Raw genomic sequence first — 16,056 nt, forward strand, 5'->3', positions numbered from 1 at the left:
TACAAATTTTAATTATGTGATAATTACTGACAAGTTGGAGTTTGGAGTAAGAATTAAAGGACTCGGAATGATTGTAATAATTTATTGAAAATTTTCTATTAAATGCGGTTCCCACCCAGTAAACATACCAAAATGTCTAATTTTTATCTAAATGCTTTTGTTTATATAAAAAAAAGTGCGTATACGAGTCTAGAAATCAAAAAATTATACTTGGGGCTGCATTTGTTAATTTATTCTTTTCTAAATTTTATCATTCAAGAAAATGAAAAAAAATTAAAATTCCATTCATTCTATTCAACTTAGAACAGGCCATCTGTGTGCTGCGATTCAAATTAGTACCAGAAAAATTAGAGTGATCTATATCAATTATATCGCAGTTTAGTTTACTTCGTAGTCAGTAGATGGATCAGCATGAAAAATTGGACAATTGGAACTACAGAATCAACTCATTGGTCGAAAGTTTGAATTAAAATTCTAATTCAGGAAGTGAAACGATTAGAATTAAATATTAATAATTTCCTGACATGAAAATATGCAAAGAGTAAAACTGCGTACGTATTTAAAACCACGGGATATGTCGAGATAATAAATTTCTATTCTCACGAAAAAAAAACTAAGAGTACTTGATCTAAAACGCTTTCGTTTCAACAACGAAAGTAACTATTATTATTATTTTAGAAATTGTTGGCAACTCTGATCATAAAACCCTGTGTTCAATTGAAAACAATTTCAGTGTTAACACTGTTAACGCAAAAAATATTGTTTTTCCCTTTTTTAAACAAAATAATTGCAGTTTCTTTACAAAGTGATGAGAATTATAAAATAATCTCAAATATTTTCTGAGGTGTCAAACACAAAAAAGTCGGTAGGCCGGTAGGTGCATCAGCGCTAACATTGCAATATTTTTATAATATAAATATGACTCTTTTTCAAAAAATAGTTACCTGCTACATAGACAGCATTGTAAAGATGGGCTAATTTTGAAGAAAAAAATAGAGAAAAGTTGTCATGAGTTTGATTTTTGAGAAAAGCTGAATGACAAAATTTATAATTTTTTTTTTGTAAACGCTATATTTGTCTATAACTTCCAGTTTTACAGTTTTAATACAAAACGTCGATTGAAATATTTCTCTCGCTTATAAAAAACAAAGAAGAGTTTTTTCTAGCTCTTTTTGACAAGCGGATTTTATTTTTATTTCGCTCATGTTGGCAACGTCGGAAGTAGGTAGGTAATATAGAAATTAGAATAGGGAAAAATTCCGATGGCTGATAGAAAGGAAAATTCGAGTAGAAATAATAAAAATCAAAGTAGGAATCATAATTTCCGCAAACGGCCACCACAGAAACCCGAAATAGGGGAAAACGTTCTATTCATAAGTACAAAAACGAATATAAAAGTGAGAAATGTCCGTTTTTAGGTTAATTCCTAAAACTTACAAAAAATAAAATAAATTTTAGGCCCAGTTAGAGCGTTGCAAGAAGTTGATAAACAACAACGAGAGTGAGATTATAATCTACTGCCTAGGAGCTGCTATTCAGAGAGGCATATTATTGGCTCTTCAGTTGTGTGAACATCATGTCGCATACAAGATCTATACTAATACTTTATCTACTGAACTAATAGGTAAACGTGTTATTTTACATTTTAAGCAAGCTGTTTCGTGATTTTCTTATTTCTAGATGACTTAGAACCGGCGGTGGATGACGCAGACTATGATATTCAAAAACGTTTTAATTCTGCATTACGCATAAGAATCTTCCGCAGCGATCCCCTTGAGACGCCCGAAAAGAAAGCTAACTGAATATGTTCTTTACTATAGACGAATTGGTGCGGTGGTTGGGACTCACAGTGTTTGAAATATGGATCAATCTGATCTCTATACTACTCTTTACTATTCTCCTTGCTTTCAAGTACGATCCCAACATTGAAGTGTACAACAATGACTGGTGGACGATTTTCTTTCCGTTGTTTGCCGGGGATGCTTTGAACACATATTTTTGTATCATAATTTTTATAAGAATGCTGTTAGAAATGACCCTGAAGTTTTCTTTTATGAGAATCAGCTGGTCTGCGATTTTCTTGCTGATGACTTTTCTGTTTAAATTTTTGCTGTGCAAGAGGCTTTTGGGCCAAGTGAAGTTGGACTATTCCGAGGTATTTGCACCTCTGTACATATTGTTACAATTGATAGCGGTCAGAGCCTGTCAGCAAAGTTAACGTGTTTTGTGAATAGAAACTTATTATTATTATTTCAAACTACAAAAATACATAATGTTAGCATTTGCTGTATTTTATATACAAAAAATACAATTTTTGTGTATAGTTTTGTATTATTAATACAATATTACATTCCTTCTTAACCACTGGCCTTATTAAAATACATTATTGTAATTGAATTGTTGACTGTTCAATAAAGTTATATTAATCTTGATAAAGTTTTATTAGAAAAAATACAAATCTAAGTGTATACATATAACAAAAAATTGTCAATCGTCTGTATCTTCATCAACACGATTCTCCATATATTGCGTTATCTGGCTCTGAAGTTCAGAATCTTCAGTAATGTCAGACATTAGTAACTGCTTACTACTGCAACCAACATATGGGCACTTTGCCTTCCTCTTCTGTTGTTTTATATAATCAGTAATCATAGCACGTTCATAAACATGTTTACACTTCCTGCTTCTCACGGGATCTCTAATAATAACTTTACTGATAGGATCAATTGGGGGAGTAAATACATTTGAACAAAACAACGAATCACCTAACTCCTCAAATTCGCTATCGTTAAGTTTTTTCCTTTTACTTTTTACTTCCATTACGTCGCTCATTCCTTTAAAAACGTTTTGCCAGATATCGCTGTCGGTGTATTCCTCAGTAGTCTCTTCTTCTTGTTTCAAATTTTCTTCAAAGAGTTCTTTGACATTTCTAGTGCATTCTTCGCTTTCATTACCGAGTTGTTCCTCTGTTTTTTCTATAGCTCTTAATGAACTCTTAAATTTTCGACTAATATCACAATAACTTTCAGTGGTTTCTTTTAGTTTGTTAATCTCAGCAACACTATCATCTTCATCGATGTATTCTGCGATCAAATCTTTCCATGTTTTTAGAGATTCAACGCATCTGTCTAGAATTTGTTCGTGCCTCTCTTGTAGAGTCATTCCTTTTTAATATTATTTTATTTGTCACAAAATAGACGGAACGCAATATATTTAATGTTCTTGTTACAAATCGCTATTTTTCAAAACATAACCTTACAAATAAAACACGTAACACATAAAATATAATGGAATCTCTATGGTTTATCTTGAAGGTATTTTTGGTATGCAACCTAAAATACATTAAATCTTAGATACATATCCATCGTAGGGCGCTAGTATTGAAATTTCTGAAAAGTTCCCGCGGTATGATTGGTTGCCTAATAATAACATTATGTCAATATGTCTACCCGATCCTGCTATGCTATGACCGCCATGAGTTTGTTTGAGGTTAAGTTTTCGTTTGTAGTGGTACATACATACGTATTTTCGTGGTGTTATAAACTAATATATTTTTTATATTAATTTTCTTTTTTTTGACTACAAATCTTATAAATAGTGAAATCTTGCAATATACATATGACGATTACATTTTGTACTTAACAAAATTGATGAATAAACTGGTATTCTTGCATATTATACATTACTATTTATTTGGTGTTACAAGATGAGGTCCATCAATAATTTTGCCAAAAGATTCATTCATAACATAAATTGGTAAATACGGAATGGAAATTTATGGGCTCAAATTTTAAAGAAGCCTGAAACTCAAGTTAATGTATTATTTTGTTCAGTAGCAAACTATTTTCAATGTATAATTTTATGTGTATAAGTTCTATATTATTATTTTTTTTTAATTGTTTCAATTCAAATAAGAATCTGTCTTTCAGATTAGAAAAACTGTAAATATTCAAAGCTAATGGTGGGAAATGCAGTGGCAAAACACTTTCGAGATGAAATTTGAAATTCTGTAACTATTGAAATATTCATAACTTTTAAGCCCAGTTTTTAATTGTTGTTTGTCGCCATATGAGTAACTAAATAATGATTATCGCTAACTAGCAGTTAACCCTAACTTTATTTTCTTCTATTGAAATAAGAACAATTTCCTCCAAAATTGAAGGTTAACTTAATCAAAAATGTATTTGTAAATTAGCTTTTAATTGTATATTACTATCACGAAATCTTCATTTGAAAAGTGTTCAAGTATGTGTGATTGAAAAACCGGGCCTTATTAAAGTTATGCGACATATAGGATTATATTAGTTATGGTAATTTAAAATTTCTCTTTTATTTTATTTCTGCATTTTTCATCGTTAGTTTTGTATATTTATGGTTTTTCGAATCTCGTAAAATTAATAATTTTACCACAGAAATATATTGTCTTCTATGTGTAATAGATGGCGCTAAACTGAATAATGAAGTGACCTATAAATTGTATAAAAAGTTAGGTACATATCCGTTGGATGGCGCTGTACGATAAATAAATTCTCCAACAAAACTTCACTACTGCAGTTTCCATTATATTTTAAGTGTTATGTGAAATAAAAATTCAAAATTTCTTCTCGTCTTCGTAGGTTGTTCATGCACAAAGCCATAGATTAAGAAGGTAAGATGCACAAAGCTAGGGACTAGGGAGAGGAGACGAGACTAGACATCACAAAACAGAAGAAGAAAGACTTGACATGCATAAGCCAAATTAGAGGGCGCTAGTGTCCCAGATACTCCGCCCCGAAATAGTGGTGGTTGGAGAGAGATAAAGAAAGGGGCAGTTCGAATTAAAAATCAATCGTGTCGTTTCTGTGATATGTTAAAAATTATAAAATAAATAATGTGGGCTACTTTGAATTAGATAAATAAATCAATGAAAATATGTAGGTGTCCAAGGAACACTAGCGACCCTAGCGGTGAAAACTATAAGTATTTTCTACTATTTCGTGCTCCTTGTCTAGTCTCCCTGGCTTAAATACAAAAATTGCTGGCAAGCTGTATGACGGCAAGCTCTATTGGATTAAAAAATGACATTTGACGCCAAATTTAAAATTCTTTGCTTAGTGATGTATACGATACATATCTATATTTTTTTAAGACTAAAATAAGCTTTAAATGATAATACGTATGGGATTTTTAACCTAATTTCATTTTGTGTTGTTAAAAAGTATTAAAATATTTTATTTAAATTTCAAATGTGTAACTTTTAAAATTTATTGTGATTGGCAGAAATGGAAAAACGATTTTACTATAATCTTTATTTGAATAATCATCTGAGACAAAAAAAAACAATGTAGAAATGTTAAAATACAAATCTGAAACAAATAAGTCTATTATTCACGCAATCATGAAAATACTACTTACAATCACATTTCAGTCAGTGGCCGCATCCTTACCACGCAAATATTGATTAAATCAAATATATAATATATAAAATAACACCGGTACTAAAAACTAGTCCTAAAAGAAAAACAATTTTGAAACAAAACTTTTCAACTCGTAAAAAGTTCCAGATGAATCAAAAGCTGTCAAAGAGGTAGTCCCCTGAATAAAAAAATAGAATGATCTCGAGAATCCAATAAATTAAACATTTTAAACTCGCTCATAATCAAAACACGTCTTCAAATACACATAAATGCATAAAATGTGCCCCGATCTTCACTCGCTGCTCCACTAAAGCGAAAATAAACATACTGTAGAAAAAAATGAGTATGTCTTTACAAACCGTCTACAAAAATGTGTTTATTTACCAGGACCCCCGATATCTCAATTTATTTAGTTCATGTAACAGAAGGGCTTCTTCTAATTGGCTTGCACCTCCTTAGGTGGCGAGAGGGGATCGTTGTTCGTTTGACCATCGACACACTTCCACAAACCGTAGGTCTTCCCCACTGTGGTTTGCCACAGCCTCAGAGTGCCGTCTTCCGATCCCGAAGCGTACAGTTCCCCGTCTGGAGAGAATTTCAGGCAATGAACAGGCCCAAAGTGGCCCTTGAAGGATTCGATCTCCGTGCCGGTGGTATAGTCGAATTTGTACACTTTGAGGTCATCTCCGCCGGTAACGAACATGCTCTTGTCGGGATGGAGAGAAGCCGAATTGACGGTGGTAGGGATCGTGAATTCACGAATTTTTGCGAGGGTTTCAGAGTCTAGGAAGACGACGTGGTTGGCGTAGGCCACAGTGAGGACTGTTCCGTCTTTGGATACTTCAAGACTGTTAGGCGTCGAAGAGAATTCTACTTTCTGAACCTCCTAAAATATATTTAGTCGTGTTATTAGAGTTCGGGTTTCAGGGTGCGTAGCAGGGTAGTACTCAGTTCACTCTTAGTTATCGTTACAGTTATTTATTAGAATTTACTAGAATTGGTACAGTGGTACACAATTCAACGCTTTAGTACGAAAACATGCTGTCTCAGATTTTGGTTGGAAAAAATGCTAACTACATGCTCTTAGTTTGACTAGAAATTTAAGTTGGCACATTGAATGATTAAAACCGTGCATTTATAATAAACTTATATATTTTTCAAAAAGTAAGGAATATTTATGAGGTACACTGTTTGTTTTATTTTTTTTATTCAACATTTTTCAATTAATTTTGTTAAATTACTGTTATAAACGATAAAATTTTTAATTAAAAAAATGGAAAAATATGCAGTATGCTGCAACACATACACTACTGTACGTTTTTTGAAATAACAAATTATAAAAAAATAATGTATACCTTAATATATAAAAATTATTCGATTTTTTCATGCAAGTTTGCATTGACATAAAAATTAATAGCACACTCTTACCTGATTTATAGTCACTACTCTTACTTTTATTAATAGAGTTAACATAATAACCAGAATATAAATATAATGTATAAAGTTGAATGATATGTACATTTCGATGCGACGGGCGCATATGATATGCACGTGCACATTTCCGCAGTTCCCCATGCACACATATTTATCATCAGCAGATCATAGTTTTAAATAAAAAAATTATTTCGACTCCAGAAGGTCGTAGAAAAACATTTTTTTTTTAAATTCGTGAAAAAATGTCAGCAGTTTCTTTCTATAAGTCATTTTTATAAAATAAAAATTGAAATAGTTATTTGAACCAAAAAAAGTGCACCTTTTTCAGTGATTTTTTGATCCTTAGAATTAATAAAATCGTCAACATTTTTTGACAGCTTGATAATATAACTCTTTACGAAGAAAATAAACCGAAAATCGTTACTGTAGGTCTATCCGCTGAGAAGATCTAGCTAATTTTCAAGAGCGCCTTTTTTTCACAAAATCGATAAGTATATCTCAAAAAATAATTAATATTTTAAAAATGCTCAAAAATGTACTTTTTTGGCTTGCCGCGGGCTATCCTTGCAGTAAATAGCAAATATGGGAACGTAAATGTAAACGAGTTATAGAAGAAGAGAAAAGAGAAGATTTTTAACGGTTTTTTCGATATATCTCGAAAAGTAACAAAGCAATCGATACTTTCAAAAAATCAGTCGATAGATCTTTTTAAAACCTACAACTTTCTCATTTAAAATTTTTCAATCGGTGCTATATTTTTTTAGTTATTTTAGAAAAACCGTTTTCTGCAACTTTGCTATTTTTTTAACCATTTTGGATAAAGTTTAAAGATCAAGAAACTCAATTTAAAATTTAATTTTCTATACACTCATATTTTTTTTGTCCAGGTAATAATTTCTGCAAATTTAACATTAAACCGCGACAGAATGCTTGGGCTACTAGCCTGGTCCACTATATAATTCTTTTTATTGCAGTCTCCTTAGTCTGCATGAGGGATACAAAATTATTTTCAGAATAAATTGTGCATTCCAGATTTTGTGAAAAAGAAAAATAAGTGTAGTGACTATAAATCAGATAAGAGTGCGCTATTAATTTTTATATCAAAGCAAACTTGTATGAAAAAAAGCGAATAATTTTTAGTAATAATAAACATTTTTATATATTAAGGTATACACTATTTTTGTATAATTTGTTATTTCAAAAAACGTTGAGTATTGTACGTGTTGCAGCATACTGCATATTATTCTATTTTTTTAATTAACAATTTTGTTGTTTATAACAGTGACAACAAAATTAATTGAAAAATGTTGAATAAAAAAAATAAAATAAATAGGGTACCTGGACGTAAATATTCCTTACTTTTTGAAAAATATATAATTAGTACTAAAGCGTTGAATTACTCCAGTCGAATTAGAATTTGAACGTTAGAAAATTATTAATAGACATTTTGGCTGTGTTCCGCGAATGGTCAGACTAGTTATCAAACTTCTTTAGTCAAACAATTCGCTGAACGGCCATTAGTAACAATATTAAAATCTGCCCAATAAGCTGATTGGGCTGACCAACGAAATATTTATCTGCTGAACGACTTTGACCAGTCCGACTATTCGCTGAACACAGCCTTTATTGCACTTTATTATTCCCATTGGGACGGGTATATAAAATGATAACTTCAAAAACGTAACCTGAAAGAACTGACGGCAAATTGCTAATAAGTGCCAAATTTACATGTTTTTTTCACTTTTTTTTTTACTGTCCACGAAAATCTAGACAATCTATCGGAAAATTAGTCATTTTATGTTGTAGACAATTAAATTATCTACAATTTAAAAATAATTTGTTAACTGTAAAATATAGGTCGAATCCGGAAATATCAGTTTTCGAAAATTGAGCATTATTATTGCAAAAAGCGAAGGATGTTGATGAAATTTATGGAAAAGGTGCGTTAATTAAATGTTGAAAATAGAATCACAAAACTGACACCAATGTAAAAGGGTTTTTTTGGAGAATATCTTCGAAATACAGAAATCGATAAAAGCTATTTGTTTTTCGCGACTGTCATTAATTTTATTGCAGTTTTTTGAAGGTATTTTCCAACTGAAAGATATCAATACATACTAAGAAATTTTTAGATCACCCGTTAAAAATTATAATAAGAAATTAAGGAAATTGAATAAAGTTATCATATTTCCAACTATTGAGATAATGAGGTCATAATTAAATAAAAATAGAGAAATTTGAAACTGGTTGACTAATTCTTGACCAGTCGGTCAAAATCCAGTCAGAGACAATTTTCTAATATCCATTACTCGATCACCCAATTAAAATAAAAAAAATTTATAAGTACATTTTTATATCTAACATTAATAATTATAAAAATGAAACTTTAAATCAAACTAAATTAAATAAATTTGCGAAGGGTGGCAATGATGGTCAAAAGCATTGAAACTGGGGGGAAAATAATACTTATACTCATAACCACATGGTTACAAAATTAGTCGAGAACCGATATTGGTCAGATAACGGGCGCAGTATATATATAAAAAAAAAATAAAAAGGACAAAACAGAAAAGATTACCTTTCCAGACGACCTATCCCAAACTCTTAATGTTTTATCATCAGCGCAGGATACAAGATGCGTATCGTTTCTAAAAAAAAATACATGTCTTATTCCAGACGTGTGCCCACTAAATACTTCTGGACCTGCAAAGCAAAGAATATTCATATACATTCTACCTCTACACATTTTTCAGATGTATTTCGGAAAGCATCTATTAATTATATTTCAGAATAGTTAGTTTTAACATAGAAGTTATCAATTCTATTTTAGAAAGCGTAAATTGTATTTCAACAAACATTATTTGTATTTCACTGCAAATGAAAAACTTGTAAAAATCCTATATACGTTGCGACTATTTTTCGTTGATATTTTCCACAAAGAAAATAATTTTTTCATTATAAAATATAGATCTTTAGGTTTTGTTATATTATATCTATAATGCAAAACTTATTTTACATACACGAAACATCTAATATTTCTTGTAATATTTTGATAAATGTGATGGATTTCCATGGATTTAAACATTTTACATTTTCTTTTAAATACATTTGACGAATTCTAAAACAAAAAAAAACTATTCTGATATATAATTGACGCTTTCTGAAATACATCTGGAAAAGGTGTAGTTAGAGAAAATTAAACTTAATTATTTTATAGCTAAGACACACCTGCTTCTGGTTTATTAAGGTCAAATACTCTAACTAATTTTTCGTTGCTTCCCGTGGTCAAATGCGTTGAGTCCTTGGAAAAATTTACACTTTTTACAATGTGGTTGTGTTGAAAAGAGTGGAGTTCCTCTCCCGAGATGGCGTCCCACACCTTTCCCGTAAAATCTGCAGCCCCGGTGGCTGCTCGGGTGGCCTCAGTGTTTAGAGCTACACCCCAAACAGCTCCTTTGTGTCCCTCGAAGGTACCGATCCAGTCCCCTGTATCCCCCTGGCGTAACATGGGCTTCCCATCTGCACATAAAATTTCCCCGTCATTTTAATAATTTATGAATAAAAATGATATTATCAAAAAATCTGTGGTATTATATTGTAAAAGATAAGATAACAAGATCCTAAAAATAATTACTTGTGAAACATATTGTACCTGTAGACCTTAAAAAAATAATGGAAACAGGAAGATTCTTGAGAGTGACCTCACAATAAAATTTTAAGGCAAAGCCTCAAGAAGGTCAAGCCACTTGCTAGGTTTCAATTGTTGTTAAAATCAGGCCAAGGTGTAACACTCTTGGACACTGAAAGGTTAGTAATTGTAACGTTTTACTCACCTTTACATGCCGAAATTAGAAAATATCCGCTGTCCGTCACTCCACTAAAGTCCAAGTAAACTACGGGCCTGGTGTGACCACTGCACGTCAAAGGGGTTTGTCTCAGATTTGCCATTTCTTCGGATTCGGAAAAAAAATACAGACAAAACACGTCTGTTCAAAAAGAAGACTTAATTTGACAGCATAAGAACTCAAATGATAATGTGCGATGTGTGCAACATGTCAATGGAGTAAATACAAATTCCCCCAAGTTTTACCCTTTTGGAGAGGGGCCGTTGTGTTTCTGGTTGCCTAGAAATTTGACTCTGACAATTCGCAATTCCTTTTCTCTGTTTTCTAATCAATCATATCCACATAATAGTCCAAGCATTCTGTCACGGATTAATGTTAAATTTGCAGAAATTATTACCTGGACAAAAAAAATATGACCGTATAGAAACTCGATTTAAAATTTAATTTTCTATACGGTCATATTTTTTTTGTCCAGGTAATAATTTCTGTAAGCATTTCTCTATAATGCTTGGACTATAATTCTATACATCATATCGCAGTGTCAGACTGAATGTTTGAAACCATCGACTTTTCAAACCTTTGCGTTGAAGATGGATAAACTTCTTTTAGTGATTTTAATAAAAATTGTTACATAAATTCACAAATCATTAATTTTCTACAGGGTGTTGAAATAAAAAGAATCACATTTCATCTTATTTTACAAAACTGTTTTCCATTTATTACTTTTTTTATTTTCACTAACGTTACAGAAAACTCAAAAAAATGTAAAATTATTCTAGATCTATTCGTTTCTCTAAAAATATTCTTGCAATTTTTTTTTTTACTTGAAATAAAATTTGACAGTCGTGACAAATCTGAAAAAAAATCAATTGCCTGAAATTTTGCATTTTTATTAGAGGCATGGGCGTAGCTAGAATTTTTGCTTGGGGTGGGCCCAAGGTAACAAACTCTAGTCTAAAAAAAAGCTCATAATCTTCGCAAACATTGCCGATTCAAATGTCAAAAATCTGAACACGTATTGATTTAATTCTAAATAAAAAAGGTCACGCAGTCGGCGACTTGCCGATATGATAGACGATAATATTAGATTTTTTTTCTGGGATGGGCAGCGGGCTTTCTGGGGTGTGGTAGACCATGCACACCCCTGCTTTTTCTTAGCTGTGCCCATGATTATAATCAATATAGGGTCAAACGTAAAAAGTATTAATTCCACAAAATCTGTGCAGTTGTGACAGATGATAAATATTAGATCTTTTTTATGGTTACGCCGATGATTAGAAGTGGCAAGAGGTACGGCCCGAATGAAGTTTTTGGAAAAGTTAATGAAATTTAAAAAACGTAAATCTAAAATGGTTTGTTTTCAAATAATATGCAATGTATCTTTATTTATGAAAACACCATAAGGAATCTGAAGTAGCGATTCAATTTTCAATTTATCTAATGGTTTTTGAATTTCAGGGTTCTTATTTACCATGTACTTCTCCCATAGGTATAACAATTTATATCCGAATAGTGAATTTTTACATTTAATTAGATAAGTCATTATCCTAGGTTATATCATTCTGAACAAAACATCTGCAAAGATATTTTAGAAAAGTGAAAATTTATTTTAATTTCATCATTCTGTACTTATCTGGAAGACCATCAATTTGCATATCCAGCTACATATATTAACTTCTTGATTTAAAATCACCCAAAGAATCACCCTTTAAAGTTTTTTATGGACTTAATTAACACCCTGTATGTTACGTCCACGTTCCCAACAATTTTTATTTACAGGAATATCTTCAGATTAGTATGTATTTATAAAGACACCTATACTTAATCTATTCAGCTTTAATAAAATTAAATGTTTCACAAATTAAACCTACGATAATTACGAATCAGTAAACTTTTATATGATACTTAAAAATTGTACAAAAGTAGAAAATAATTAAAATCTGAATATCAATCTTGCGTAATAAAAGGGTTTTGTATAGATTCCATGCCATCCATTGGACAAATGAGAACTACACTAGTACCCCTGCATACAACTAAACCTAATTCTCTAGTATCATCAGTTAATTTATAAGGGTCGTCAGGATCTCGTAAATATTCTGAAGTATTGTCTAATACTAGGTTTAAAAGTGGATCATATCCTTTTAGAATACCACTGGCTTCTCTTCCGCCAGCAAATTTAACTCTTATCGTCTTCTCTAGATATTTAGACAAATCTAGAATGGATTCCTTGCGTTTCTTTTCCTTCTGTTCACCACTTTGATTATTCTGAAACTGCGGTTATTAATTTTAATTACAGATATATTGACAGTATTACCTTTTCTCTTTTATCTCCTGAAGATGCCATTTTATACAATATTTACGTTTTTATAACGAACTAAAATTCATAAATAGATAATATAACCTTACAAAGCCCTAAAAAAAATTGAACAAACATAACCTCATTAAAAACTTAAACATTTGAACTACCATAATATGCGTTTTCCATTTGTAGTAATTTTTTTTAATAGCTTAAAGTACATATCACTTTCTTTGAATTTTAAACTTCAATATTCTTTTTTGAACTCTATTTTCTAGTATATAAACATAAAAAAACTCGTTACAAGGAAGGAAATCAAATTGGAAAGAATTAATTAAATAGGGACTTTTATTTTGAAGATACGGATAGATACGGATCTAAAGAAAAAAAATACACCAACGCAAAGGGAGAAACTTGACACTTTTGACAGTTCTTCGTTCACCATTGTTTTCTAGTTGAGATAAAGAAATTGATAAGTTTAATGTAATTTTTATTCGTATTGTTTTGTTAATTTTACTGTGGGGAAATAAAATATTAAAACAGATATACTAATTCTACAATTTAGTGATTATAGTGAACGAAAGGATTCTAAATTCTAACTCTTTCGAGGTGATGCGAATCTGTGAATCCAACATCTGTTTATTTATTTAAGAAAGCGACCTTGTGTTGTAAAAATAAACGACGAGTCGAAAACAAGACGAGAGGAATTTAGTATTTTTATTGTAGAGGCAGTCATTCCGGCGCAGTTTACATAAGATTCGTTAAAGAGGGTTTTTTTGTTTTTTATTCATCGATGTGAGACCAATACTTAGAAGTGACTGTTTGTACTTTTCTTTGCAAAATCTCTCTATTATGATTACAATTGGACTGATTCCATTGCTATGGCTGAGGATATTAGTAAGCCACCTCAAAAACAGTACGATTACCTGCTAAAGTTCCTCTTAGTGGGTGATAGCGACGTAGGAAAACAAGAGATTCTTTCAGATCTAGACGACGGAGCATCAGAGAGCCCTTTCTGTAGTGGCAGCGGTAAGTGTATGTACCATCGTGGCGTTTCTCATTCAAGCTCTTATGAAATTTAATTTTCAGCCTACAAAACCACAACGATACTCTTAGATGGTAAAAGGGTGAAACTTCAATTGTGGGACACCTCCGGGCAAGGTCGTTTTTGTACCATAATTCGTAGCTATTCGAGAGGTGCGCAGGGTGTTCTTCTCGTTTACGATATTACCAATCGATGGTCATTTGATGGACTAGATAGGTGGTTGAAGGAAGTTGACGAACATGCACCCGGAGTTCCTAAAGTTCTGGTGGGAAATCGCCTGCATCTGGCATTTAATAGGAAAGTAGGGCAGAGGGATGCCCAGATATACGCCAACAAGCATAGCATGGCATTCTTCGAGGTGTCTCCTTTGTGTAATTTCAACATACACGAGAGTTTCTGTGAGTTGTCACGCATGGCCCTGCAGAGAAATGGCATGGAAAGACTTTGGAGGTCCAACAAAGGTATGTCATGTGTTTTTGATTTGATTATGCATTGGGAATAATAAATAGTGATAATAAGAGTGTCGATGAATAACAATTAAATATGCAGGGTCATCGTGGAACATTGTTTAAATTATTCATCCTGCTAATATTAGAAAGAGGAATTATAAAGAGTTATTTTTAATGAAGGGCATAGCTAATATAAAGAGTATGGTGGGAAGTCCCTCAGATGTAGGTATAATTTTAGAGGAAAGACGATAATTTTTACGGTATCCTAAAAATACTTTTGTATACCTTTCAGATATCGAAAAATATGTACTTAGTTTATGGATGAGATTCATATTGAACCTTTTCTGGATTGTAAAGATGGAAACATTGTTTCATATATTTTTTTTTTTTGACATGAGAGCCATATTTGTTAAGATGTTTTGGTTCTGTCTATGAATTTGTTGGTGAATATAACCATAGTTGTATTCAAAATTTAAGTTGAGGAAAATTATTATTTCCCCTAGACAAAGTAGTGCAGTTTATGTAGCTAGCTATTTATTGTTTAACAAAATATTTTGGGGACAATTTATTAATGGGTTTACAATAAAAAGAGGTCTCTTGCAACATTTATACTAAATGAGGAAATTACATTAAATTTTCTTTTGAAGCAAAATTTATTTAAAGTGCAGAAAATTACTATAAAAGTATGTTTCTATATATAAAACCCCTTAAAACTTAACTATTAATATGTAATTAATTATTAAAATATTGAATATGATTAGGTGGGCGAAAACGGTCCCTAATTGGTCGAGCAATTTGTGACATCAGGATCCGGTATATGAGTGTTAAGACAAGACTGTCAAGACGCGGGAGGCTGGCGCTGTCATTGCATTGCTGTCATTTAATTTTGTGATGAATTAGTTTGTGTTCGCATTGAATTCTGAGTAGTTTTGAGTAGTTAGTTTTAGTGTATAAATTTAAAAACAAGTTTCGTTAATTTTCGTAGAGTCTACGAACGTTTTCATAATATCTAACCAGGCAGCTTTAATGCGTGGCGGCTTCAGGATCAGAACACGAGAACATGAAAAACATAGCAGTGTCTGAACATATATATTATAGTACCCATGTGTAGTTCCACAACACTAACTGCCCCCCAACAAAGTATTTAATGTACCAAAGGATAAGAAAATGAGGAAGAAATCATGCAAACATATTTTATAGAACATCTATTTTTGACAAATTATCAGATTGTTCTTGGACAAACCCAGCTTCTGTAGCCATAGAATGTACAATTTTTAAAATAATTAACAATATTGTGTTAAGTAAAAGTAAATAATATAAAATCTATCGGGCACACGTAGTTTACATAAACACAAATTAGTAAGAGTGAGACAGACTACAGAACACTACTCTACACGACTCGTTTAATTTGGACCGATACCGGATCGTGACGTAAGAGTCAGCCGTCTTTGTTTAAGACTGCGTTTTAGTGCATAGAGAATTATTTTGAATTTATATATTTTTTTATAGGAAAACTATTAATTAAAAATTTAAAATTTATGTGGCAATTGACTTTTTACGATGAAAGGAATTTAATAAGAAAAGAAAAAAA

At 31.5% G+C, this 16,056-nt stretch overlaps 6 protein-coding genes across 8 annotated transcripts in view; 3 read left to right on the forward strand and 3 right to left on the reverse strand.

Moving 5' to 3' along the window:
• Nucleotides 1-1,220: 1,220 nt before the first annotated feature.
• Nucleotides 1,221-1,829, forward strand: LOC108904202 (ribonuclease P protein subunit p20). The gene is made up of 3 exons (XM_018706658.1): nt 1,221-1,397; nt 1,459-1,624; nt 1,681-1,829. Exons 1-3 carry the CDS (start codon nt 1,263-1,265, stop codon nt 1,800-1,802), a joined length of 423 nt encoding a protein of 140 aa, XP_018562174.1. The 5' UTR covers nt 1,221-1,262; the 3' UTR covers nt 1,803-1,829.
• On the forward strand, nt 1,794-2,386 carry LOC108904203 (transmembrane protein 203). Its single transcript, XM_018706660.2, has one exon. The coding sequence runs from the start codon at nt 1,805-1,807 to the stop codon at nt 2,216-2,218; it is 414 nt and encodes a 137-aa protein (XP_018562176.1). The 5' UTR covers nt 1,794-1,804; the 3' UTR covers nt 2,219-2,386.
• Nucleotides 2,387-2,409: 23 nt separating this feature from the next.
• Nucleotides 2,410-3,276, reverse strand: LOC108904201 (E3 SUMO-protein ligase NSE2-like). The gene has a single exon (XM_018706657.1). The coding sequence runs from the start codon at nt 3,160-3,162 to the stop codon at nt 2,488-2,490; it is 675 nt and encodes a 224-aa protein (XP_018562173.1). The 5' UTR covers nt 3,163-3,276; the 3' UTR covers nt 2,410-2,487.
• Nucleotides 3,277-5,273: 1,997 nt separating this feature from the next.
• LOC108904198 (serine-threonine kinase receptor-associated protein) lies at nt 5,274-10,868 on the reverse strand. Its single transcript, XM_018706654.1, has 4 exons — nt 10,664-10,868; nt 10,059-10,349; nt 9,409-9,533; nt 5,274-6,282 (listed from the first exon to the last, which is right to left on the reverse strand). Exons 1-4 carry the CDS (start codon nt 10,776-10,778, stop codon nt 5,833-5,835), a joined length of 981 nt encoding a protein of 326 aa, XP_018562170.1. The 5' UTR covers nt 10,779-10,868; the 3' UTR covers nt 5,274-5,832.
• A 1,552-nt stretch (nt 10,869-12,420) lies between these two features.
• LOC108904205 (U6 snRNA-associated Sm-like protein LSm7) lies at nt 12,421-13,285 on the reverse strand. 2 transcript variants are annotated; one of them, XM_018706664.1, is made up of 3 exons: nt 13,142-13,285; nt 12,990-13,087; nt 12,421-12,940 (listed from the first exon to the last, which is right to left on the reverse strand). In XM_018706664.1, the coding sequence occupies exons 2-3, from the start codon at nt 13,017-13,019 to the stop codon at nt 12,623-12,625; spliced, it is 348 nt and encodes a 115-aa protein (XP_018562180.1). In that variant the 5' UTR covers nt 13,020-13,087; nt 13,142-13,285; the 3' UTR covers nt 12,421-12,622. The 2 variants fall into 2 exon arrangements, with proteins under 2 accessions (XP_018562180.1, XP_018562179.1); XM_018706663.1 differs by having other exon boundaries at nt 12,421-12,946.
• A 122-nt stretch (nt 13,286-13,407) lies between these two features.
• The window catches only part of LOC108904204 (ras-related protein Rab-40C), a 4,628-nt gene continuing 1,979 nt past the window's right edge, over nt 13,408-16,056 (forward strand). Inside the window, exons 1-2 of one of the 2 annotated variants that reach the window (XM_018706661.1) lie at nt 13,408-14,006; nt 14,061-14,477. In XM_018706661.1, the coding sequence (XP_018562177.1) occupies nt 13,853-14,006; nt 14,061-14,477 (571 nt within the window). In that variant the 5' untranslated portion in view covers nt 13,408-13,852. The remainder of the gene's footprint in view (nt 14,007-14,060; nt 14,478-16,056) is intronic. The other variant, XM_018706662.1, reaches the window with a different exon arrangement.

The sequence above is a fragment of the Anoplophora glabripennis genome, unplaced genomic scaffold (genome assembly GCF_000390285.2).
Source record: "Anoplophora glabripennis isolate ALB-LARVAE unplaced genomic scaffold, Agla_2.0 scaffold259, whole genome shotgun sequence".
Lineage (NCBI taxonomy): Eukaryota > Metazoa > Arthropoda > Insecta > Coleoptera > Cerambycidae > Anoplophora > Anoplophora glabripennis.